Source organism: Candoia aspera, chromosome 8 (genome assembly GCF_035149785.1).
Source record: "Candoia aspera isolate rCanAsp1 chromosome 8, rCanAsp1.hap2, whole genome shotgun sequence".
Classification (NCBI taxonomy): Eukaryota; Metazoa; Chordata; class Lepidosauria; order Squamata; family Boidae; genus Candoia; species Candoia aspera.
This window is the reverse complement of record NC_086160.1, coordinates 41,650,033-41,676,032: the sequence shown is the minus strand read 5'-3', so window position 1 is coordinate 41,676,032 and position 26,000 is coordinate 41,650,033. Positions and strand designations below refer to the sequence as shown.

At 40.2% G+C, this 26,000-nt stretch overlaps 1 protein-coding gene across 1 annotated transcript in view; it reads right to left on the bottom strand.

The window, feature by feature from the left end:
* Positions 1 to 10,512: 10,512 nt before the first annotated feature.
* The window catches only part of MAML3 (mastermind like transcriptional coactivator 3), a 122,452-nt gene continuing 106,964 nt past the window's right edge, over positions 10,513 to 26,000 (bottom strand). The window contains exons 2-4 of the mRNA XM_063310505.1: positions 20,534 to 20,773; positions 16,969 to 17,059; positions 10,513 to 12,607 (exon numbers count right to left, since the gene is read on the bottom strand). Of these exons, the coding sequence (XP_063166575.1) occupies positions 11,616 to 12,607; positions 16,969 to 17,059; positions 20,534 to 20,773 (1,323 nt within the window). The 3' untranslated portion in view covers positions 10,513 to 11,615. The remainder of the gene's footprint in view (positions 12,608 to 16,968; positions 17,060 to 20,533; positions 20,774 to 26,000) is intronic.

Here is a 26,000-nt window from a genome sequence, read left to right as displayed (position 1 = left end):
TTGTACGCCACCCAGAGTCACTCTGTGTGAGATGGGCAGCCATATAAACTTGCTAAATAAATAAATACTCGCCCTCATATAATTTTTTTCTGCTTTCATTTTTTAAATTGTAATTATCTGGTATAGTGGCTAAGATGCTAGACTAGGAACTAGGAGACCCAGGTTCTAATCCTTAGGCACAGAACCCAGCTGCGTGACTTTCAGCCAATCACTTTCTCAACCCTAGTCTGGGAAGTAAAAAAAAATCTCTCTACTGACCTGCCCTGGACTAGTGTGCTATATCACAGTCCACTGCCTTCAGTGAAGAGACCTTTATGCTGCAGTGAATTGATTTAGGCTAATAACAACAACATACACTCATACATAACATAGCTAGGATTCAGCAGATGTGATTTCCAAGGCTTTTGAGGAATTCTGATTGTGAAAAGCCACAGAATAATTTTCTGCATTTTAGTGCTTGATGAGGATATTTAATCTTTTTATTTGAATTTGACAAATTAATTTGGATTTCTATTTTTGACAAGTGATACAGCATCACGTGATAATTGATGCAATAGTATTTCATATTTGATCATGTTTGATAGTTGGTGTGCAGTAGTTGGTATTTAATGGCATTTAGTTCAATGTGAAATAATATCCAACTTGTAGCTGATATGCAGTGGCATTTGATCTTTGACAGTCTATTGCATATGACATTTCATATTTGTTGTCTCCCAAATTTTAAAGCCATTGAAAGATGCCACAAAGACACAAGCATGAGAATAAAATATGAAAGCTTAATATACAGTAGAAAGCTTTAATGAAATCAAAACAGCTTAGGTGGCAGTTCTGAATATGTGTTCCAGAATCTCTGGTGCTGTATAGTAGAAAATTTTCTGTCACACCTGTTGTGTTGTGCTACCAAGTTTAACAGAAGGGATCAATATTATTTATTCTACCTGAAACTCATCAGCTGATTTCAGGATGGGATATTAACTACTATCCCCAGCGAAGTTTCAGTAGTCGCTGTAGTACTAAGATTCTGGTTAAGCGTCAGTTGCCCTGCTAGTCACTCCTCTCCAGGGAATGTAACATTGCAACAATGAAATTGATCTGTTGATCATAGGATTATGCAGATTGGACAGCAACCTTCTCTGGGTTGAGAAAGGCTGCTATAGGTTGGAGAACATTGCTCTAGGTCTTCTAAATAAAATAAAGCTACCTGCAAATTAATTTTAAAAAAATTCTGAAGAATTGAGACCTGAAGATAATAGCAGGATGGGTAATGTATCTCTATTCTACTAAAACTCTCAGTGTTTGCCTGTTTGTAACCTTCAATTGGGCAAAATGGTGCATCACAACAATTTTTGAATCAATGTACTCAAATGGGCTAACTTAAAGAATGCATCCAATATCTGGAATTCATTACTCCCATGGGATTGAAATTTGGCAAAGTTGTGGCGGCTTCAGTGCCACTGTGCCTTCTGACTACATTTCCCAGAAACCCATAAATTGCATAGTACAAGGGAAGATGGGAGCGGGTATATCCCTGCCCCTTTTCCTGCCTCCCTCTGGCCCCTGAGTCCAATCAACTGGTGGTAAAGCCTGATGGGCAAGCAGTGATTGGCTGCTTTGAAACTGAGGCTGAAATTTGAAATCTCTTAGCAGTAATGAGAAGTGAAGGAAGGAGAGAGCGGCTTGGATGCCTGCTGGTGAGGTAGGGTTGGCTGGGGGGGGGGCAGCAATCAATGGGTGAGTTCTCTTCCTCCCTGGAAGGAGGGGGCCCTTGGGGACACACTGGGATGGGAAGTGGGGGTGCAGTTTTCCTTGCAGTCCATGGCTCTCTTTATTCCGCCTCCCCCCAGCAAAGTGGCAGGCAGTTCTGTGGATCAGCTGAGGAGGAGGAGGAGGAGGAGGAGGAGGAGTGATTTCCAATGTTCCCTGCCAGCTTCCCATAAGCAAAGTCAATGGGGAAGCTGGCAGGAAGTCAGAAGTTGCTCCCACTCCAACTGCTGTGCCCAATCGGCTGGCAGCAAGGCCCAATGGTTGAGCAGCAATTGGCTGCTTTGGAACCATGGTCATTGTGTTTAGGTAATGAAATATCTCTGAAAGGATGACCCAATGAGTTGCGGGTTGTCCCTAACCCTGTTGCAGCACCACTTCCATAGCAGTCATCCTCGCCTCTAATCCCCGCATTTCCTGCAGTGTCCCGTTGTGGTCTGACCCCGGTCCCGGGCTCAGCACCCTTACTTGTGCATCTAGAGGTGGAGGGGCCCTTCCTTCCTCTTCCTTGGCACCTGATTGTGGAGGTCCCATCACTGGTTCCTCTATTTTCACTCTTGGAGTCTGAGGCTCTTGCATGAAATTGAGTGAGAGAAACGTGCTCTCCAACTCCGTAGTATTGAGTCGGGGTTCTGTCCCACTCTCACTCTCGCTCTCCCCGCTCCCTGAGCTCTCTTCCGACTCAATTTTTCTTCTTCTACCTTTGCATACAGCACGGACCTCTCTGATGATGGCAGAGGCGATGGCTGCTTTGCTCGGGATTTCCTGTGTTTCGGCATGCTTCGTTAACTCTCAGCTGAGTTACTTTCTCAGGAAGAGTTTTTGAACACAAGAGATTCGCAGCTTAATGTCAGCACCTGTTCCTTCGAGCATTCACACAATAACAGTCAGGGGGCTGTGTTCCTTTAACTGTTTTAATGAAGCGAAATGAATGGTACAGAGGTCAAGCTGTGAATGGAGAGTTCCCGCTCAAACCTAGATTTAAAACTACATTTCCTTAACTGGTTCCCTTTCCCATGAAAGTATGTCACCCCCCCTCCCCTCCAGGTGGTGCTTCTGGTGTATCTCAATTCATTGTCCTTGATGTCTTCCATAGCCATAATAATCCACTTCACACTCCAACCTCACACCCCCTCCCATCTGACGACACAGAGCCTACACCCATTGAGAAGGAAACGATGGCAGATGCCCTGATAAAGGGTTCTGCGAATCCTTTGATTGGGGGGATCTGACAAGTATCCTTTGTCTATCGTAAGCAAATATATTCTTCTGGAGTGGTCCAACAATCCTCTCCTCCCTTCTGTAACTTTCACTCCCTTTAGTAATACATTTTTCTTTATTTCAAATTTGTAATCTCAGAGTAAATAATTCTATATTTGACAGAATAATATTCTGAAGTCTTAGTTATGAATTAGTAGATAAACTGCTGTTAGTTCTTACATGCTTAGTGTGGAGCATCCACCTGAAGGCTTACAGGCTGTGCATGTGTTAGAAAAGACTATCTATAGCCTATTGGGTATTTCTTTGATCTCCCAAGACACATAGCTTCAAACAGACATAATATACATTGCCATTCAGCATGGTATGAGAATGAATCACTGAGCAGCATGGCCCCTGAAACATAGAGCAAAACAAACTACAATAGGAAGGTGAAGCAAGAGGAGCTGCCAGTTTCCTGAACCATCTGTTCATGCAACAAGCATTTTTAGAAGGGATAATATCAAGTAGAAAATTCAGACAGAGAAAAGACATGAAGAATTGAAGCAGACGGTAGATTTCAGCAAGTGAGCTCAGCTGAGGAAAGAGTATGTTGTGCACTGTGTACGAAGTCCCAGAAGAATTGAAAGCAAAGAGCCAGTGACCATATGACACACCATATGGAGGTCATTCATATGATGGCTAGAATCACATGAACACTTGTTGATTTGCAGCAGCCAACAATTGAGAGCAATGTTCAACAGGCTTTCTGATTCTTGGTTACTGCCAGTTGCTTGAAATAGTTATAAAAATTGCCCCATCAGTGACAATTTCCATAGCTGCCATGTAGAATATCTGCTCAAATATATTATTTAATCCTTATTTAATCATTTAGTCAATTTAGTTGCTCCTTGTCAGGCCATTAAATAGGGAGATACCTTTTGAAGTGCTGACACTTGCCACTTAGGAAAGACATATAGCAGGATATGGAGTTGGATCTAGACTAAAATAAATTAATTGTAACTAAGCTGCATTAGTTTTAATAAGAACTGAGCTGTTATTGTTTAATTAATACACATTGCACTAATAGTTTGTTTAACCAGGATTTAGTGAACAAACTATAATAAATGGCACCATTTGCTGATTGTGGCTGATGTTGAAAAGCCAAGGAAGATAGTCAGTACTAGGATGGGAGACCACCCGCAAATACCAGGCCTGTAAGCTAGAATAGGAAGTCAAGATTGAGGCTGTGACTATGCAAAGTCCTTTCCCTTTTTTTTTGTGTTGTGATTTTTTGACTCCTTCCTATAGTTGCCCCTGACTGAAGGGTTGCTGTGGATATATGTGAAAGGCTTTCAGTGATGAGGAGCACTGCTCCAGGGGTGGCTGGGTACAGTTGAGCTGCAAAGACGTGTTAGGGTGGTTGCTGGTATCAGCCTTTCATATGCTCCTGGACATAGTCTCAAGGCTGGTATTGGAGTTCTTCAGGCTTTTAGTCTTCAACCTCCATGCCCTGGGGAAGGGTCCAGTGTAGCTTCTAAGTTCATTGCCTCTGTGGCCACTATGGGCTTAGTGCGAATCATTGGGACCCTACATAGACATGGGCAGTTGACATGGAGTAGATGAGGTATCTTCTGAATATGGAGGACATTAACATCTGACTTTTGTCATGGTCAAATCAGTTGTGGATCACAGGCTCCCCGGAGTTTTCATGTTTGGCAGGGACCTTACGATTATCTGCCTGATTATCTAATGGATAACATAAAATGGAGTCCCAATGGAATTTTCTTATATTTATTTGTTTGTTTGTTTGAGCTAGCTCAAAAGGACTTTTCTCTCACATTCTAACTCAAAGAGAAAATCCCCACAACAGGATTAACTCTCAATTATTTTATTTATTTGTTTAAGAACACTTATGTAGCTTCCCATATTGTAACAACCCTGGGAAGCATACAAAACAATAAAAACAACCCCCACCCCCAACAATAGAGTAAAAACCAATAAAAACTTTATAAAGCACTATAAAAACTCATGGAACCCAGTGGCAATTTAAGAAAAACATTTAAGAAAAGAGATCCAGAGCAGGCCCATCCTATCTGACCTGGTGGGACAGGCAGATATCCTCAGGGAGAGGAGGTGCTGCAAGTAGCCTGGTCTCATATAATTTAGGGCTTTAAAGGTGATAACCAGGACCTAGAATTGTACCCAGAAAGAAATTGGAAGCCAGTGCAGCTCGCACAGCAGGAGTGTAACATGGGCAAACCATAGGTGCCCAGAACTGTGCATATACTGCTACATTCTGGAGCAGTTGTAGTTTCCAGATGTTCTTCAAGAGTAGGCCCATGTAGAGCACATTGCAGTAATCCAACTGGAAAGTGACCACAGCATGAGTGACTATGAGCAAGTCCTCCTGGTCCAAGAATGGCACAATTGGTGCACAAGATGGATCTATGCAAAGGTTCCTCTAGTCAAGGCTACTATCTGCTCCTCAAGCAGGAATCATGAGTCCAAGAGGCCCCCCAAATTGCCCAGCTCTGTGTGGGGGAGGGCTATCCTGGCAAGAGTCAAAGATGACATATCACTGGCCCCAGGAGGTACCAAAACCCAGAGCCACCCTGTTTTGCTAGGGTTGAGTCAAAACTGGTTCTTCCCCATCCAGATCCTCACAGCCCCCAGGCACTGGGCCAGTACTGGGATAGTGTCACTTGGCTGGCTGGGGTGAAGGTGTATAATTTGGTATCATCAGTACATAGATGATACTGCACCCTGTGCCACTAGATGACCTCTCCCACTAGTCCCATGTAAATTTTAAAAGGAGGGGCAAAAGACTCAAGCATTGCAAAGATCTAGGGACTGATCTATTCCCCCACCACCACCAACACCAACTAGAACTGGCAGAGGAAGGAGAACCACCGCAGAACAGTGCCCTCCACTCTCAACTCCTGGAGCCAGTCTAGAGGACAATGGTACTGAAAGCTGCTGAGAGATCCAGGAAGGCAAGGATGGATGCATCACCCCCATCCCAAGCCCTCCACAGGTCATCTAGCAGCATGACTAATGCTGTCTCAGTGCTGTAACCTGGCCTAAATCCTGATTGAAAAGGGTCCAGATAATCTGCTTCATCCCACCATTGAAAAGGGAAGGTGGAGACCAGATGAAAATTATTTAGTACAGTCTGGTCCAAGGGCAACCTCTTGAGAAACGGGTGTACCACCGCCTTTTTCATGGTAGGTGGTACCACCCCCTCCCACAAGGAGGCATTAATTACCACTTGGAGCCAAAATACAGGTGGCAGAGATCACAGCCCCAAGGACCCTGTGTACTTCCTCAGGAATAACCAACTCAAATTCTTCCTAGATAACCAAGTTCAGATGTGCCCTGGACACTTCCAAAGGACCTACTCAGCTGGTGTCTAATTCTGAATGAAGTCAAATGAGAATATTCCTCACATGTGTCATGAGTAAGGATGGCGAGCAGGGGGCTCCCATCCAGACTGTCAAGCGCATGCGTAGCACTGAGGAATTGGTCAGCCATTCAAAGAGATACAGATCGGGACTGCCTTAACCTTTGGGGTTTATATGTCTGGGTTTTTCCCACGCTTCTTCAGTTTGTTAGGATTCCTGTTATGTACTAGCAATAAACATTAGAGACCAGTTCCTTGTCTCAGCATGTTTCCTGGCAGTTAGGACAACATGGTCCTGAAAAGACTCCCCCAGTCCTTCCCTGTCTACAAGGGACTGGTCACCCTAAATAGGGCTGCCAGCCAGCTATTTGAGAATGCAATAAGAGCAGAGAAGTAAGTATACTTCTCTGCTCTTATCGCCACAAGGTAAATCTTAATAAAGGCTCTTACCTGCGCTTGGTCAGTTTCACTCTTCATGTTATGCCAGCAGCGCTCTAGTTGTTCTTTGTGTCACTTCCTCACCTGCAGCTGCTCAGTAAACCAAGGTGCCATGTTGGATCCATGAACACAAAAAGTTTGCAGAAGCACAATCCAGTCCAAGGCCCTAGCCACATACAAATCCCAATCTGCAACTAAGGCCTTGGCCAAACTATGATCTCGAGCCTCCAGAAAAAACAACAACAAGCTCCTTCTGAAACCTAGTTGGGTCTATCAGTCACCTGGGGTGGGCTGACTGAGGGCCCACCTCCCTGCAGTGGGGGGGTTGGCCTGGAGAACTCCAGAGCCAAAAAGGGTGTGATCTAACCATGGAAAGGGACTGATGTGAATGTCTTCCACACCCAGATCACTACACAACTTCCCAGAGACAAAAGACCAGATCTAATGACTTCCAAAGTGGGTTGGGCCCTTAATACATTGGATCAGGTCCATGGTTCTCTGGTAGCCATGAATTCCTGAGCCACCTCTGAACCTGGGCCCAAAGAAGGCAGGTTGAGGTCTCCTAGGACCATAAGCTTGGGGAATTCCACTGCCAACATGGCCATGGAATCGAGCAGCCCAGGCAGGGATGCTGCAAAACTTCAGGGATGAAGGTAAGCAAGCAGCAATCCCAGCTGATCCCTACAGCCCAATCTCACAGTATAAAATTCACAAATGTGAATTCAGCTATGTTAGCCCCTAAAGGCTGCCAGAGACTCCTGGATAACAACAACCATGCTCCCACCTCTGCCCCAGAGCTACAGTTGGCATCACACTTGAAACCCATTTGGGCACATTTCAGAGAGGGGAACCCCTATGCTCAACCAGTTTCAATGATGTAAGCCACGTTGGCCCTCTCATCCACAATCAAGCCCACCCTGTCTCCCACCATACCTCCCCATGCCTGTCACCACTGCCATGCTCTCCCCTGCCCTCTTCCCCTTCACACAGTCAGCCTCCATACCTACTCTCATCCTGCCTCCCATAAACAATAGGTGGGCAATAGCCTCTACCCCGACCAGTGGTGCTTCTGACACCATTTAGCGCCTAACGTGAGCAGTGCCTCCACACACCCCCTCCCCACCATTAAACCCACTCAATCATCTCTATAGCCACATGCTCCAACCCTGGAATGGTGAATCACTTAGGGATTCACTGAAACATACAACTTGACCAAGGTTGCTTAAATTTTTATGTGCAACAGTATTCTTTGCATGCAACCAATCACAGCTAAAGATTTGTCTGAAATGCTAGACAGCTATTGTTAATTAGAGGGGTATGGCCAGTATCTCATTATAAAGCTATTTCCCATTAGATTTAGCATTTTATTGGAGCAAATGAAACCAGTCTTTGCCTCAATATTAACAGACCCAGCCTGATAGCCAATATACTGTCCCCTGTTGGGGGAGATGGGCGGTGATATAAATTTAAATAATAAATAAATACCGAACAAAATATAAGATTTAAATGTTAAAGACTTCCTCATTTTCAGAATGATTCCAATATTCCTGCATCTCTGTGCAGTTTTCCTGGTAATAATATGAAAAATGTTTTGTGATGATTGCTTCTTTCAGATTTTCCAACTCCCCAGTCTAGATCGAAGCCCTGAATTTCTTGGTGGTTTCCCACCCATGTTCTATCCAGGCCCAGTCCTGCTTAGCTTTTCTGGGGAATCAGTGAAGGCTGACTCAATTCTGCCACTTACTGTGATGCAAGATTAAAGAACTATGTTAGAGAACTGAGTTGATTCAGATAACAATCTTTTATTTTTTTCTTTAAAACTGGTATGTTATTAGTTCATTTCTACTTTTGAAAAAGAACTCTGTACAATTATCAAAATGAAATAAGCAATGTTCAATGTGGAAATTAAAAAAAAGTAAATTAGGAAAAGTCTGAACAAAATGGAACAAGTTGCTGGCTAGGATACAGTACGAATTGGTAACTGGACATCTGAAGTGCAGCATCACTGCAGTAAAGATAAATGAAAATGAAATAAAACTCTATTTTAAACAAACATATTACATATATATGTGTGTGCACGCGCGCGTGTGCATGTGTGTGTGTGTATATATATATATATATATATATTATATAATATTTATTTATATGTATCTATTTTACAGATTAGACCCAGTGATATCTGCAGATTGTAAAAAACATATTTACAAATAATTGTTTTTTTAAAAAAAAACTCATTTCATGTACACCAGCACCATAGTTAAAAAGAACCCCCCAAATATTAAACAGTATTTTTTTATTACTTGGTCCCAGTTTAAAGTATTTGGAGGAAGCTTTACAAATATAATAGACTTTTTATGACTGCACTATCAAACACAAAGTTAATTTCTGTATTATTCTAATAAAACGGAACATACTAGAATTTGTGCAGATGAAAACTCATATTTTAATGCTGCGATCCTATGCCCCCTTACCTGGGTTTAGCTCCATTAAAGACAATGGAACCTACTTCTAAATAAACATACATAGGATTGCACCATAAGTCCTCTCTTATCACTCTTTCCAGGAAAGAGCAATGCTTTTTTGAGGGAGATGATGAGAACATTCACTTGACATCTCTCCTACTTTTTTGCATACTTAACTGATCGCATCTTTCACCTTTGTCTGACTGCTGCAGTGCACACAAGCTTTATTTCTTTGCCCTCCAACTGTCATCTGAATATGGTATAGTTGTATTAAGTACAGTAAGTTTAATAAATGTGTGGATAAAAACTTCTTTGGATCTTTGCATGCACTCCACTAGTGCTATGATCAGAACTCAATTTGGCACACTGTGCACTGAATGCATGACAAAAACTCTCTGTTATAAGCATACAATTATTTTGCCAAATGCCAAATCCACCAATGTGCAAATGCATTGGTCAATCCATATTTTAGTATTAACAAGTAGTTAACTCTCATAAGAATCAACAAAAAATCTCCCACTAATTTCAGTAGGATATGTGTCAGACTGTATATAGGAATTTTAAACCCATGCTAGTAAACCTTATATCCCAACAGAAAGTGTTTGATGGGCTAAATATATTCTAAGTAAAACATGTAACTCAAACCCTGCCCTTTCCTTCATTTTTTAGGAAAAACAGTTTCTAGAGGAGGAGAATTATGGATAAATGGGGTGTTCAATGTTTCTCTGCTTGCTTTTTGACCCTTTTAAAACATTTCTTCCAATATGCAAGGAAGTCCTATGCTGGAAATTTGTGAGGGATACAACTGGAGGACGCTGTGGAGCAGAGAATTAGTGGCTGCAGAAACAGTAAAGTCCCTTACTGTCTGCTGCTACTCTACCAAAAATGTTAACTTTAGAAGCTAATTTGTCTAGATGGAAAATTGTATATAAGAGAAACATAAAAATCAGACCCTGAGAATGCTCTGGATGTGGATCTATTTAACATGAAGGCCATGTTCAACCTACAGATAGATGGTCACCCATTCAATTTCCATTGTTATCACTAATGCCAACCTAAATTCTTAAGGACCTAAAAGAATTGCAATTAAATTCTAGTACTCCAAATTGCACAACTCTATTAAAAATATTTGCAATGTCAAATGCTTATATACAACTGCTACTAAAAATTACATCCATTGAATTTTAAAATTTAATTTTTTTTTCTGATTGATCAGCTTACTGTAATCATTTTAAAGAGCTTAGGGTTTGTAGAAAGTAGGAAATACTGTATAGAAAAGAGGACACATTTTTGAAGAACATAAAGCATAAACTCACTCTCAATCTGTCAAGGGATGCTTTGACAGTGGTGTCTAAGGAACTGATATATTGTATACAAAGCCAATACAATTACTGGCCCCTCTTGGTGTGATCTTTGGAGCAGTTGTTCCTTGTTTCTCCTGACATCTTTGGAAGATCAAGCCAATAGCTTGTAAGCCCAACCTCACTTGATCCTGTATTTTCAGAAAAACAACAAGCTCAATACCAATATTTCCATTTCCTTAGACTTATCTCCCTTTTTCTAATTACTTTTGTATTGCATCACTATCTTTGGAGGCAGCCAGTGAGTAATACAACTATTATACAATCTTGCTTGTCCTATGCTGTATTTTCCCTCATTCTTAAAGATAATGACTCAAGAATCAGTTGATTATGCAGGAAATGGACAACAGAGAAAAGACAAGCTCTCTTACTAGAATCCATCTCTGCATCTTAAGAAGCATTGATAGCACACTGACTGAACCAATTCAGCCATGATATCATTATCATCACCATATTCAAACAACCTTTACTTAATTCTGTATCAGATTACACACATTGCATGGAGAAACTTGGTATTTATTGAATTCAGAGTTTAGATCTGTGTGTATGTCACTCGTACAGTCACCTAGCGACTCCCCTGCTTTGTCTCAAAAGTTGCCTGTTCTGTATCCTGAAAACTACAATAGTTCTAACAGAACTGCCTGGAAAGTGCATTGTTATAGGACAGCCAGTGCTTTGGCACACGGAAACTGCCTGGCACTTTCTGTGGCCCGTAGGCAGAAAGCAGCATTTTCCGAGCTTTTCTCTCTTTCTTGCTCTCTCAGTCTTTCTCTCTCTCTCTCTCATTCTGGCCTGCAGCAGGTATGCTATGGCATGGAGACTGCTGTGGGGAAGTTGGCAAGGACTTCTTGTCATTGCTTCAAATTCCATCTATGCCTTCACAGATCAGCTAGCTTTGCACAGCTTTAAAAACAAAACAAAGAAACAAGGATGGACATCATCCTGCTTTCCTTTTTTGACCCCACAAATGTTGGAACTGTACACCTCCATGTGCTATGGATTTCCAAACAGTTCATCAAGTTCTTGTATCCATTCATCTCCTGGTCCACTTTTAATGATGGAGTCTACAAGATCTGTGCTTTCAGTTATATTTGCAAAGGACCCTCCAGTTCCTTCATTGCTATAGCTATAAGATATATCTTGAGTGGGATTCCTCTCATAGATCTGTCCTTGGCTGGTCTGAGTAAAGGTACTTCCTGGTATTTGTTGTGCAGAGGACTGATTAAAACCAGTTAGAGTGGAAACTGCCTGACTTATTGTAGGCATAAGCATTGATCTGGGTTGGTTATTGGTTCCTTGTTGTCCAGAGAGAGGTTGCAACATCTGCCTTCCTATGCCTGAGTTCAGTGTCCGTACTGCTCCATTTGTATCCATGATAGACTGACTAATGCCTTGAGGAAAATGTTGCTTAGGCAGCCTTGGCTGACTTGATTGCATTGAGTAAGCAGATCCATTATTGAAAGATCCAATTTCATTGCTAGTCCTTCCAGGGATACCTTGCAGTCCTCTTGCCTGCCAGTTCTGTGTTCCTTGTGGGACAGGCCCCATCATATTTTGAAGTCTGGGAGCTTGTGGTCTGGTCATAACTTGTCCCACAGGTCCTTTCATTTGCTGATGTTGTTGAGATACAGTAGAGTTCACTAAAACATTTGGACCAAAGCTGCTGACCATGCCAATTCCTTGTGTTGAGCTGGGCTGCCTTGGCCCCTGACTTGGATTGTGTGTTATGTTTATGCTATTTTGGTTTGGGTGTTGCAACATTTGGCTCATTCCTGAATTCATATTATACATTCCTGGCTGGCCAGTCACTGGACTGCTGTAAGGAGCCATTCCCATTTCAGACTGGCCACCTGTGGCAGAGATTGCTGCAGTGTTCTGAGAGGCCCCCAAAGACATCATGCCAGCATTCTGGGATATCATTCGAGGAGTCCTCATGGTCTGAAGAGCAGCCTGATTTCTTACTGCAGCTATATCTTGCGGAGAACCTAAAGCAGGAAAAGGAAAAAGGTTAGAGTAAACCTCAGCCTATTGAAAGAATTTGCAGAAATGGTTCAGGCAGCTGGAATAATTTGGCAAAACATTTTTGCAAAATATTTGTAATATTTGTTATGCAAAAAATAACCTAGTCATTTTTATATTAATATTCAGAATTGTTAATGTGTGAACACTTCCTAAGCTGTGTTGTAAGCTCTGACTTGCAAAATCTGACTTTATGATGTCAGAACATTATTTCACTTAGCAAAGGCTAGGTTACACGTCTACAGAAAATGCTATCAATAAAGTCACCTTTAGAGCCATGTTAGAATGTAGCAATCTGACTTTTACAGAGACTTTTACAGATTTTTGCTAGACAATTGCTTTGTCTAGTACAAACAACCAAGCTAAAGAGGTAGATTTTTTTCCTCAGTGCCTCAGGGTAGGATATTTCCCAGCCCTACCTGGAAATGTCAAGGATTAACCATGAAAAATTTTGCTTCCAAACATGTTTTGCTAGGAACCCTTCTGACCACAGAAAATTCCAGAAAATGCCAAAATTCTATCCTGTCTTCATCTTCTACATATTATCCCTATGATCACAATGATCTCTTCTGGTTTTCTCCTAAGTAGAACTAAAAGAAAAAAATGTGGTTGCTACAGGCTGAGAATAGTGTGGTGATTTTACAGTTAACTAAATATAAAGGGCTGTTGGGTTGGAAAGCAAAAAAGGCTTTAGCACACATAGCAGGTGATTCCACATTTGTACCCCTGCATACTGGAAGCACCATTTTGACCTTCAAATCTGAAGTGCTGCTCAGCTGTTGTCCTATATCATCATGTTACAATCTTGTTTGAAGTTTGAGGATAAATACTTTCCTGTTTTCAAGGCAGCACAGATTGAGCCTGATTCAGATTTTACATTATTTAGTGGCTAGCCAACTGCTGAAGGTTATGACTACACAGGGCCATAGTTATGCAAGCATTCGTTAGGTATCTATTTGGAAATGGAGAATTGAAAAAGTAAACAATGGTCTGACCATTCACTATCTAAGAAACTCTTTAAATATTCCCATTATCTTTTAAAATGAAAACCATGTCAGCTGCTGAAAGGCTAATCAATTTTTTATTGCTTAGGAGTCATAAGTGAATGGATATTCTATAGCAGTGTTTTGCAACCTTGGCAACTTTAAAAGCTGGCTGGAGAGTTCCTGGAGTTGAAGTCCACACACCTTAAAGTTGCCAAGGTTGAGAAACACTGTTCTATAGTGTTGTTATTGGTTATGTCTATGGGAACGAGAAAAAAGTTTTCCCCCTAGATATTTTACACAGAGATGGTGTACTAACAAATTAATACTGTGAGCACATTTTACTCCACCTTGAACCAATGATGATAAATCAGACAATCCCATGCTTGTTAAATTGTGCAAACTAGCCTCTTCCTGATGAAGAGGGATGCAGAGGCAGAACTGTCTAAGAGGTATGATTGGTTTCTGGAAAGCAAATATGCTCTTATGTTTATCACCTCTTATTTAGAATAATTATAAGAATGTTGACTGTGCCGAGAGTTTATTTTGTTTTTACTTCAATACAACACTGAATATATAACACTGAAAGTTGAAGAAAGTAGTATTTCCTTGCTATTTTTTCTTTACAACTTTTGCTAAAGTAAGAAAGACTATGCAGCACATACATTACATGTTTAACATGTATTTGTTAGTTAAAGCCCATCTTTTGTTTAAGAAGGCAGCATATCTAGTACTCCCTCCTTCCATTTCCCCCCACAACAATTCTGTGAGGTTGATGGAGCTGAGAGGGAGTGACTGGGAAAGGTCTGATTTAAAAAGGAACCACTATATCTACATCTCTTTCTCACTGAGCAGATACAGATTAGACAGTTGAGGACCCAGGCTCCAACGGCTCCAACAGCCCTTTTTTGAAATTTCCAGAAGCCTCTCTAATAAAAAAATTGCCCTAAATCAGTGGCACAGTTCCCCAAGCACTTTGAAGGACACAGATGAATACTGTGATGAAAATCCCCACAATACCTTAAACTAGAATAATCTACCCAAAACACAGACCCCCCCCCAAATATTCTGACCCTATCCATATGCATCATTACACACACTGACAGAAATGTCAAGTGCAGCCCCTGATGTAAAACGAGGCTACAACTTAACATAATTATATAATTACATAATTATATATATTTTGGGGTATACCATCAGAACAGATTTTTTTTCATTTTAAGAACACATCTTTAGATGTCTTTCTTTTGACATTAACCATCAGAGAATTACAACATTTTCATAGTGTAAATAAACAAGAAGCTGTAAAAATATTCCATGGAATAAAAAAATTTGTTTTGAGCTGCAAGAGGTGGTGATTAAGAGAACATAATAAGTGTATTATGCTAAAACTACACAAAATCAACCATTTTTAATAGCATTCTGTAACTGCTAAATATTATTTTAATATAGAATTCCTTTCCAACAACTATTTAAAGGAAAGGCTGGGAATATGGAAGGCAGAACACAGAGCAACTGCTTTGCATACAGAAGCAGTGGTTTCTGCAACTGCGACACTTCCAAAATGACATCATCATGTGATATTGCTGTTACATACTTGAGTCCTGGCATCTGATGCAAGTAAGTTGTGGCACTTGTGTGAAGGTATCAGGCAAATGACATCATTTCCCCCATTTTTTCTGACTCTGCAGTGACATTCACCTGACAGTGTTCTGCTAGTCCAGGTTAAGTAGGGTGAGGCTGGGGTTTGTGCCACTGATTTAACAAGACCTTAAATGCCAGTCAGGGTATTAATGGGTTCAGAATCAGCCATCCTGAGTCCATACTCCTCTTGATTGTGGCACATTTACTATCTTTAAATGTTTTAAAGGGCAAAAAAAGAGGACTTTTCTCTTTCTAACTTCTGTTGGAAATCTTTTCTAATTAGGCCTTCTCTGGCATCTGAAGCATCCATTTCCCCCACTGTCTGAGATACCCTTCATCCAGAAGTACATTCCCCCTTGTATTCCTAGCATTTCATAAACAATTGACATCATCATTATTCCAAGGAACCTTTAGCCCCAACTGATCTGATTATGGGCATCTACAGTATCTTAGTCTTTTTAGCCTAACTTTAGTTATTTTATTCTTATTCAAGTTTGTTCTACTCTTTTTGTTTGACATCACATCTTGTTCCCTATGTTGCTGTGCACCATCCAGTCTTTGGGATTGAGGTAGTTTATAAATACTATTAAGCAAACAAATAAATAAATCTCCATAAACACAAGAACTCTCTGAATTGTATCTCTACTTTCCGCTGAGACAGATTTACATTTGACGTCTGCCATCCATTTGACTTGAACCTTACATAATCCCATCTTGTATGGCAAATTTTTTTTATTAAGGGGAAAGACAACAGCTTGCCTGCAAAGCTCATTCAATATCTCCCCTCCCTCACATAAAATCAAAGCAGCAATGGATCTCTAGTTTTCTTTCATCCTCTCCAACCTTTTTTTCCCCCAGTGTTGATTCCTGGAAAATACCTGGACTAGTCTCTGCAGTTTTCTTGGCAAGATTTCAGAAGTGGTTTGCCATTGCCTTCTTCCTGGCGCTGAGAGACAGTGACCAGCCCAAGGTCACCCAGCTGGTTTGGTGCCTTAACTACTACCCCAAACTGGCTCTCCCACCCTCATTAGTGGCTTGTAGACTGCAGTGGGGCAGACTACATGTAGTGAATATGCTTGCTTGTTTCATTCTCTTCCTGCCATCCAGGGCTACAGGACTGTTAAATTTCTAACGTAATATGCAGAATATCTAGGAGGACCACTCCAGTAACAAGAATTGTTTGTATTTGTTTCTACAAAGAATTTTTGTTGCCAATCTTATAGTTCAGATTTTTTTAAAAGTATTTTTCTGTGCCTGTTGACAGTTAAGAGAAGGAAAGAAGCAGCTTCTAGGGCTATACGGTGATCTGGATTCAAAGGGGAATGGTGATTCAGAGCACACAGAGGTATGCTTGTCATACCGTCAGCATCTCCTTAAATCAAACAAATCTTTTCCTGGATAGTATAATGGTAGCCATGCAAGCCCAGGAAAAGGAGCAAAGAAATCACAAATGGGTGTGATATGAGCAGACACTCATGTGCTGCAAATCACTTTTTCTCCATCATATGCTGACTGCTGTATAGCCTTAGTAGCTATTGCCTACTTGTGTTAGATAAGATTGTTTGTTCCTCCTGAAGATGCCCTTCTAGAATAACAAGGTAGTGGCTATTTACATAAATAACTGTTATATAGATAAATAAGCATGTAAATATCAAAGAGGGATATGCAGCTTCTGTACCTAAAAAGGATTTAGCTCTCACCTTGAAACTGATTGACTGGTTGCACTGGATAAGGATTTCGCTGCTGTTGCTGAAAGTGCTGCCGAGGCAAATGTGACTGCTGCTGTAAATGCTAGAAAAGCAAAAGAAAAGGAGTTAAGAAGGGAAAGTTGCCCATTGGATTGTTACGACAGCCAATAGCAGAGCACTGATACTGTTCCTTTGGTAGCAAAGTGCTCTCCAATGATAAGTGCTGTGTGGAAGTGGCTAGTGAAGTGAGCAGTAAATGGCCTTGCATAGATCAAGTGTTTTTCTGATTCCAAGCATCATCTGTGTTTCCACCGAAGCTCTCCTTACAATTCCCAAAAATGTTAGAGCTCAGTGAAGCAGAGAAAGCTGTTTTATAGTAGGTAAACAACTTTGTCAATAATTGCCAAGATAGACAAATAATTATAAATATTGGAAATGCCATGATACATGTTACCATAATTGGTGGTCATGTAAAAAAAACCCCAAAACTATTAGAAAGAAATACAGAGCATATTCAGAGAATTCTGGAAACCAAATCTGAATTGAAACATTTTTTAAAATTACTGTAGGCATAATTCAAGGACATATCAACAAAAACAAAAAAAGAGAGCTAGTTTGGTCTAGTGGTTAAGGTGCTGGGCTAGAAACCAGGAGTCTGTGAGTTCTAGTCCCACCTTAGGCATGAAAGCCAGCTGGGTGACCTTGGACCAGCCACTCTCTCTCTCAGCCCAACTCACCTCACAGGGTTGTTGTTGTGGGGAAAATAGGAGGAGGGAGGAGTAGTAGGTATGTTTGCCACTTTGAGTTATTTATAAAAATAATAAAGGAGGGATAGAAAATAAATAAATAAAAAACAAAAACAAAAACATCACTATTTGCTAAGATACATATTGACAGCAGTGAGGATAAACTTAGCAAACACTGGAAAAGAAAAATATGTTTTCATATCAGATTGGGAACTTAAACTTGGAGAATATGCAGCATTGGCAAAATTAAGAGCTACTGTATATTCATAACAGAAGTTTGACTAAATTCAAGCAAGAATGGCTTCCACATATATTACACATTACCCAGAAAACCAAATTTAAACATTTAGGGTATGGCTTTTAAGGGGAAAAAGAATTGATTAAAGAACTGAAATATATAAATTTTTTGAAATGTTTATAAATATTGTATATCAGTTGGAGTTCAATGAAGGCAAATTTTCAAATTAAATATTTACTTAATAATGTTTTATAGATTTTCTTTTCTTTTTCTTTTTTTCTGTTAGATAATTTATCTTTAAGTAGCAAAACAGTAGAGATACTGACATCCAGCTCAGAGATTTAAAAAGAGCTTGAAAATTCTTTTCCTTTTTGTTAAAAATAACAAAACGTATTCTGCTTTTTATAGTTATAGTTAATCCCTCATCAACAATATACTGAGCACCAATTTTACAACTTTTCCAGTTCTGTCCAGTTACTCATATTTCACCTTTGTATTAATTCTTTTTTGCTTGTCTGTTTATTTATTTTTCTAATGATTGAATTAAAAAAAGGAAAGAAAGCAAATCAGCAAAGACACCTTTGTAGCATATCTCATGTTTAGATATCAGTTAATTAAGTCTGGGCATTATGGACATGGCTTAGTGGCTATTTTTGTGTGCTTGCTGCCTATACTCTTCCAACAAGGTAGGAATAGAACAGCCATGTGAGAATTATGGGGAGAAGGATGCAAGAAGGACGTATTAAGAGAGCATTAGGCAGCCTGTACCCCTGGGGTGCATGAAGTCCCTCTGAGACTTTGGTGCAGACCTTCATGCTCACTTTTAATTTGCCACTGAAATTCAGTGGTAAAAACTGCTTGTGAGGAAAAAAAAGAAACGGACAAATGGAAAGTATCTAGAGATGGTATTTTAAAGATATGAACAAAGTTTATATACAGTAAACCTTCAAATTTAATTTGGGTCGATTTGCCTTTGACTGCATGTTTTCTTCTTTTCAAATGGCTATCTTGTGTATGTAGCACTCAGTGCTAATTTGGAACAGTTTATTCTCAATTTTAAGAAAAATAACACTGGAAAATGATGGCAAGAATGCATATGACAATATGTATATAAATTACTGTGTTCCATCTTTCTTGCTGTAACATTTGACCATTTTAGCTGTAACATGGGTGCCTCTCTAGATTTATAGCTACTGCTCAGTGGGCATGTGGAGGTTGTGGCCAGGAAGGCCTTCACTAACCTTTGACTGGTGCACCAGTTGTGATCCTACCTGGAATGCAAGATTCTGCTGATCGGAACTTATGCCTTACTCTAACTGGGACTACCTTTGAAAACTACTCAAAAGCTGCAACTGGTGCAGAACGTAGTGGTCTGCATGCTGGTAGGTAAGAATTTTTATAGCTGAGTTATAACAATACTGCAGGTGCTACACTGGTTTCAGTAGGCTTCTGGGTATAATTCAAAGTGTTGTCTTTTTTATTTTTAAAGCCTCAAATGGCTTGGCTGCTACCTTCTCCATCCCGAATGCTTATTCTGAGTAGGAATGCTGCAAGTACCCATATCAGATGAGATAAAGTTGGTGAGAGCCAGGGATGGTATTTTTCAGCGTTGGCTTCCTGGAACAGTCTCCCTAAGAGGTCAGATCAGCAACAACCTTGAATTCATTTCATAAGGTCATGAAGATGAATTATTCTGAGGTACCTTTAAAAGATGAGGTTGCCTAAGTGGACTGACACTATCTAATGTTAAAATAATAGTCTATTTGAGTATTTTAAAATTTTTAATTGTGTTTTTATCTGAACTGTTTCATGTATTTATTGTTGTAAACTGACAGGAGTCTTTGGCAAACTTCATGAAAATTGCTATCCTTCAGCCAGGATGCTGAGAAAGGACCCTTTAATCAAGTAATTGTTAGGGGAAACATAGGTTGTACTACTGCTAATTATAAAGATCATGGATTCTAAACCAGGCTTTGTAGCTTGATCTATGAACCAGTCCTAGTCCAAACATTATTGATCTACTTAATTAAAAAAAATGCAAGGCCAAATAGGGAGTTTCTTGACTTTTCTGTAATGTCTCCTTGGTCCTCCTGAATGAAGATTATGGACCGGAAACTCTGCAGATTAGTATCTGAGAACTGTTGCTCTAAATCAAAGATCCACATGAAATACATTGCAGCACAGTGAAGTCACTTGTTAATAATGGATAAAGGCACAACAGTAAAGACATTCTTAAAATGGGAATGTAGAAGTTACAGTCTGATTGCATATACATATACATTATAGTCACAATTATTGCAGATAAGGCACTACCATTTTAAGGCTCTGTCATATTCCTGATTTGATTTCCAAAAAGTGCTTCAAAGAGTGCAGAAGTGCTGATGAATCTGTATAGAAAACTTTAACGCAGCAGCTGCAAAGAGCAGCCATGCGATTCCAGGAAAAGATGCAACTACTTTAATGTGTTACTGATAGATGCTTCTACCTGCCTCAAATGAACTTTTGGAGATAGAATCCAAACTGCTGCATAGCCCTAATTTTGTCAGTGTTGGGAAGTAATGTTTAAGACATGTAGCAGAAGGATATACTGTACTTGTTCAGCCAAGATGTGCTGCTGCTGCCGTTGCTCCCTTAGAAGAAACTGTTGCTTCTGCTGCTCCATCAGATGGAGTTGGGCCCTTTGCTCAATCAGCATCTGCTTCATAATGGCTGCTTGAGGTTGGCTGCCCATGAAATTGGCATTGCCTGTGTTAGTGCCCACATTACTGGGTCCTGGTGGTACAGCGGACTGCATGGGACCTGTGGATCGGGACAATCCCACAGTGTGCTGGTCCTAAAAAATAAAATACATAAAGGGATAGGTTAGATAGTATCATTGTATGCACTTATACATAAAAAATCAATATATTAAACATTCTCCTCCCTCAAAATTAGAATAATAAGAAAGGAAGGGAACAGAAAAGGGAAGGAACAATGTCATAGGTCAGTCTCCAACCTGGTGCTCTCCATATGACTTGGAATTACTATTTTTATTTAAATAAATAAATTACTATTTACATAAATCCAAGTCAGTATCACATGGCATTAAGTTCTATGTTTGATATCAGAGAAGATCTGTGTGAGTCACCAACTAATTACAAAATCTGAACATCACCATGGAGAAGGTCTTCTGCCACAAATGCCAATAAAATCTCTGATGATGTGATCACATGAAACAGGGTCTTTCAAAACGATTTGAATAGGTTAGTAGACCAGGTTGTAGAAAGTACTAATCCCAAATAATTTAAGGTCTAATGCAAGTATTTTGAATTAAGCTTGGAAGCTGCGAGGAACAGGTAAACTGCTGTAATTTAAAAAAAGGTCACATGCTGTGGAAAAACAACCCTAGCAAAACCTGCTGCTGAAACATTTTGCATATTAAACATTTGTGAACATTTGCATTAACTGTTCTGATAACAGTTTTGCAAAATACAGAATGTGCTGTTAAACTTTCTTATGGTGAATTTTTCAACCATTTTCTGTACTGATTAGAATAATACACCACAAGGCAAAGCACATTATATTCCGCATTTCTCTCTTTTTAACCACATCAATGAATGTCTACTAGAGGGGGAGAAAGTTTGATAGCTTCACTTACACATAACATTGGAAAGTCAGTCATCACAAGTTATCAGCTGTGATGAGCACAATAATAGATAAAGGAGTTTAGTATAGGCAAAGAATAAAGGCCAGGGACATAGAAACACGGCCAGAATTAGAGAAGGGCAGGAGAAGAGGGTTAAAAGGTAAATCTAAAATTAGCTATCAACAGCTTTGTGATTTAGAAATGTAGGCCTAAAGTCTACCTAAAACTTGATTTGTTTTTCCTGCCTTGGATTTACAAAATGTAAAGTAAATAGACTAACCGTGACTTTCTCAGTTATTCTTCCTCTCTCTCACATACAGTATTTGATTAATAAAGGGTAAAATACATATACATACATACATACATATAGTATATAGAATGGCACAGGGGCTAGATTAAAAACAGTGACAATCTCTTGCAAGCAAAGCTCAATTCTTACTTTGCAAGTTCTGGATGTCAATCAAGTAAGATTCATGTTTATTTGTGCAATCATTGTGAATGAGTTAGCTGATGCAGCAGCAAAACAGTACCACATGGTCTTTCTTCCTGTCTATATAATCAGTCTCTGCAGTCTCATCATCATCATCTTTAGACAAAGTGAGGTTGATGAAAAGGGCTTCAGCATGGAAACTCATTATGGGAGGGCTATCTTTATGACACTTTTCAAATTAAAGTATGGCTGTAAAATCTTGTCATACTAGGTAGTTACCTTTCAACGTACTTTGTCTCCATTGTGTTTCATGATGATTAGAAGAGACCAACTGAAAGTGAACTGTTTTTAAACTTCCAACGTGATTTAAATAGTGCAAGCTCATTATGACTGAAAGCAGGATCCAAGAAAGTAAATGGAATCCTTATAAGTTTGAATGATATTGTTGTGAGTGCTCTTGTCTGCCTACCTCAAACCAACATATCACCCTGACACACCTGCAGACTTTGGCCAGAGGACTCCTAGAGAGGGGACTGAAAGAAATCTTGTTAGCAAAGCAGCTCATTAGCACTTTAAGCAATAGAAATTATTATGCAACAAAGATGCATAACAGGAGGTTAGAACTTAATTATAATTAGCCTAGAAAGAGAAAGCCAGAGGAAGAGATGTGCCTTTGAGAAAATACATTCAACATAGCATCCTCTCTTTCGCCCTGCAAGGTTCAAGTGGAACTTGAGAGGCATCTGTTGCAGTTAAGGTTCTGAGAATTGTTAAAAGCTTAAGCACCTAGTAGAGGTTATGTGCTACAAAGGATGTTGGAGTACATTTAACTTCTCCTTCTAAATCCACCCATGTACAGCAAAACTCCAGGTAGCTCTGGATTAAGAGGCAGGGGTGTGAGAACATCACTTGGCTAATGTTTCTCTGATGTGCCAGCAGGTGGCATCATGCGTCCAATTCTTGATGGCTTGTGTCAGCCTGTTGGTGACTGATCGCTGCCCTGGGCGCTCTGCCTTTTTCTTCGTTTCTACCCTCCCCTGTGCTTGCAGATGGCTTAATCATGACTACTCTTCCCTCCTCCTCCCCATCCTCCTCCCCATCCCCCTTAGTACTTCTGGGATAATGCTGCTAACGTTCAGCCAGCCAGTCAAGTGTTACAGCACAGAGCAGGTAGCCTGGCAACTGAGAGTATAATACCGAACAGATGGTGTTCATACAGCATGATGGACATCACACACAGCAGCCCGAGACAATCCAGGAATTCTCCGGTGGTTTGAGGCCTCTTTACACAAAAAACGAGCTTGCCAGCAGCTTTGGGGATAATTTCCACCCTCTCCCTCCAATCTGACATTGAACCACTGAAATGATTTCTTATTATTTCTGTTTTGCTAACTGCACTAAGGGGACAGCAGTCTGGTGGCAGGTGAGATGACAGATGGAGGGCGAAACTCAGGGTATTGTGAATTAATAAAACCTTATGTTAGGCACAGGCAGGGAAGGGTCGTACAAAACAACATACTTGGGAATGTTTGTATGAGGATGCTCTTCTGGTGGCAGCTGGGCAAAATTGTACAATGAATCACCTTCTTCCTGGGCTGCACTCTGGTCATTCATTCCCACATGATTATAGCAGAGGTGCTTACAGCATAAAAGCACTAAATGTTTTGGTGACTGACGGGCTAGCTCTGAATGCTTCCACTTCTCACCCTCTTTTTTCCTCCCAAACAAAGAAACAACTCTTCTGCCACTGTTGAGAGCTGCAGGCACACCACAGCAGCAACATTGCACTGGCTCAGCTTCCAAATTCAATGCAATGCTAAGGGGACTCCTGACACTTCTTCCAGAGAGCATGCTGCTCTTTACTAATGAGCTCAGGAAGCTAAGACATACCCAGGCTGTCACATTTCTAACCCTGAACAATGCATAATCTGTGTCTGTGATGGGGCTGGGGAGAGGAGCAGAGAAGCTCATGGAGAGATTTTTTTTTTTTTTTTTGGAGGAGAGAGATGGAGGTAAGAAAAGGAGCTGGCTACAAAGCTATTACAATAGGTTTCTTACAAAAGCAAAAGCATTCATATTCTCACACATGCAAACCTATACTCCAGAAAGATGAGTTGAACAAACAGTTGAATTATTTAACCTTTCTGTGCACTCTCATCTTCCCTTTCCCCCAGTTTTATTCCCCAGGGCTACCTCCCCCACTTCTTCCCCCTTGAGCAATGATTTATGGGTGAGGAAATGGGATTTTCAGTGCTAAGGTCAGAGATGGCCCTCAGACATTACCTTGCTCCCACTGCAAGAAAAACCCTGGGCAAGATTCCAGAGTTCCTGCAAGGCAAGCCCGGGGATCAGAAAAAAATGATCTGTAGCAGTACGGTCCTTTATTGCTTGTCTTTAAAAAAAAAAAAAGCTTTCTTCTGTAAAGGACTCTTACATTCAGTAGTCTGCTTGTGTCTGGGATAGTTCAGGAGTAGCATCCAAATCATATGACTTTTAAGACAGGAGTCATTAGGGACCCTTTTGGATGTATCTCTCTGTTGTCTTTGTGATCCAGGACACAGCATTGGGCTTTAGAAGTTAGAGTTCAGATCTCTTGTTAGTCATAGGTTCACCTTGTAAATGCCCATGATGTACCTGAACAAATGCTCATGTTCTAGATGCGTGTAACTGCCGAAAGAAGTGTCAATCATCATCCAACAACCAAGTAGAAAAGGATTCTTATGCTTTTGCAATTACCTTTTATGCCTGGCTGAATGACACAGAGAAGTAGAGGGGAAGAGAAGGAAGGAATAAAGGTCATTAGAACAGATCAATCTGGCCCTCAGAAAGCAGGAGCCGTAACAGCACATTTCCGTGTTCACACATAATTTTTATTCTAATACACTTTAGAGGGAACATTTACTCTTCTTCAGAACAGTACAGGCTGAACTGTACAAATGCAATCTCAAGTGATACTTAGAAATACGTTTTTAGTGCAGCATTTGTGAGGTGCTCTATGAGCTAAATCAAATTCAATTCAGCATTGACGAATGTTAAGAAAAAAATCCTCCACACCACACTCTTATCACATACTTTTCTACAGAAACTAGCAAATGGACAGCACATTCTCCCACGCTCCCTTTAGGACCTTAAAACAGAAGGCGTTTCGTATCAAAATCATGATGGAGATAGTAGATAGGCTCTATTTAAGCCTAAAACTAGATGGATTAGGTAGATCAGCTATCTAAGAAAAATAAATATATAAGAACACAAAAATAGGAGATACTGTATTCTTGTTTTTAAGACTCACTAAGTATTGTAGGTTTACCTGTCCCAGGTCACAGCAGCAGAGTCACAAAGATCATATGAGGTTAACAGCCAAAACACCTGTTAATTTTATTTGCAAAAATGTCCCCTCTACAGAAGTGGTTATCTGAGAATTTCCTCAGTGTGGGCCTGCCTTCTGAAATGAGTGGTGATCAGAGACAGAACCTTTTCAAAGGTGACCCCCTGCATTTCAATTACTTTTTCCAAGGAAATGTTTTTGTTTTTCTGGACTTCTGTTAACTATTTTTTTAGCAGAATAGATTTGATTGCACTATCTGCTTGAAAGGATTATTGCTATTTTATTCTGTGACTCTACTGTATTTTATTATTTTCTTGAGACGTTGGGCTTTTTTTTAATGACATCAGGATTTACTGTCATTTCTGCCCAGGAACTATAACTTTACATTGTAGGTGCATGATGCACACTAAGGCAACCAGTGGCAACACCTTGAAGGAAGGGATTTTATAGGAAAGTATGCTTTTAGCATTGGATGAAGAAATGCAGGAAAAATACCACAAAGAGAAACTGCATAATAAAACTACCCAGTTTGTAGATAAGATAATTCTAGAGGCTGCCCAGAAATAACAACAACATGGATACCCAGAGAGATACAGCTGATGGAAACACTTGAATTGTCAGAGCATGCAAAGAATATTAAGACAGAAAGCCCACCACAGATCAAAGCGAGGTCTTGAAAA